Here is a 1457-nt window from a genome sequence, read left to right as displayed (position 1 = left end):
GACGAACCAAAAAGTTATATTCACAGAAGCAGTTTCTACTTTCTGGAAGTGATGGAATAACAAACAAGTCACTCAACAGGTAACCTGGCCTGAAAAAGAAGTACCTTAGATCCATTCTCGATGTCACATCCTCGAAGGTATCCTTCCAACATAATGTCTCTTGGGCATTCTTTATCCATTTGCACTTTCTCAAGAGGAGTGACATCTTCAAAAAGATCTACCAGCATATAAGGACGTGCAGCTCGCCATGACAAAGGATGGAATTCCATTGTCGATAAGAAGCTTGCCAGCTCGCTAATTTCGTGCTCCAAATACCTGTTAACCACCATCAGCTGAGTAAGAGTTTTTCCTTTAATGCACTGTTTTTCTCCTTCGGGTGAGTCCCTTGGGTTACAAATTGGCTTTTCCATTGAAGAAAAAAACTAATAAGATAGGAGGACGAAACTTACATCGCATTATGACGACCGGATAAGCAGAACGCTTTTGCTCCATTGTGTATGTTAGTCTGGAACTGGTCCAAGAGGTTTTGCCGAGTCTTTGCTAGCACATCTTCATCCTTGAAGCTATCAAGATATGTAAGCACCCCCATAACCTTGGGCATGCCGTGAACTTTTAAGAGTTCGAGGAACTCGAATGTTTCCTGAAATCAACAGAAACATATTCATAAGCAGCTTCCTACACTTGTACATCAAAAAAGTTAAGGGTATAAGGAACAAAGACAACTGCAGAAGAAGCTAGTGACATACCATTTCAAACCCATAACCCGCATCAATGAGGAACATCACAGCATCGGCATACTTTGCAGCATCAATCATGCCATTGACATTATTGGGACACTCCACAAACTGTATCCGTCTCTTGTCACCTAATAAAAAACATCTACTGGGGCCTGCCACATTTCTCCTGCTAAAGTGATCCTCTAAACACTTGATTAATAGGGTTTTCCCAACCTAGAACAGAAATAGGAACGGAATTAAGTTAGAATTGCAAGCAATCATCAAATCAAACCAAATTAAGTACTAAATTAACCATAATTGGCTTCGGCTACAGTATAATAACCAGTAATTCACCTTGGGGGGTCCGTGAACAACAATGACATACGGAGGTCGTTCTTCTTCACTGGTATGATGAATAGAAGGTGGATGTGGACTGTTATGGTGATGATCATTAGTAAAACCCTACAATTAACACAAGTAGACAAATAAATTGAAATTAATATCGAAAACCTAAAATCAAAAAGAGAAACAGAGTGTACCTACCTCATCACACTTCTTGTTCTTGTAGATCTTCACATATGACAAACCGTGTTTGACATATGTATCTTCTTCTTGTTGATTAAGAGATGAAGAAGCCATTTTCAATACCCTAACTGTCTCTCACACGGCGGTGGTGTAGACGTTTAGAATTGGGGGAGGAGATGAAATAGTTGTCAAAGTTTCGGTTTAGGTCCTTCATGA

At 39.9% G+C, this 1457-nt stretch overlaps 1 protein-coding gene across 1 annotated transcript; it reads right to left on the bottom strand.

The window, feature by feature from the left end:
- Window positions 1–104: 104 nt before the first annotated feature.
- Window positions 105–1435, bottom strand: LOC113346160 (ribosome biogenesis protein BMS1 homolog; the record flags this gene model as incomplete). The annotated part of the gene is made up of 5 exons (XM_026589748.1): window positions 1260–1435; window positions 1071–1178; window positions 747–950; window positions 450–640; window positions 105–315 (listed from the first exon to the last, which is right to left on the bottom strand). Coding segments are annotated over exons 1-5 (810 nt in total), but the record flags the coding sequence as incomplete, so codon positions are not given.
- Window positions 1436–1457: the final 22 nt, after the last annotated feature.

This window comes from Papaver somniferum, unplaced genomic scaffold (genome assembly GCF_003573695.1).
Source record: "Papaver somniferum cultivar HN1 unplaced genomic scaffold, ASM357369v1 unplaced-scaffold_9586, whole genome shotgun sequence".
NCBI classification, from domain to species: domain Eukaryota; kingdom Viridiplantae; phylum Streptophyta; class Magnoliopsida; order Ranunculales; family Papaveraceae; genus Papaver; species Papaver somniferum.
Note: the sequence above shows the minus strand (reverse complement) of the source record. Positions and strands in the feature narration are given on the sequence as shown.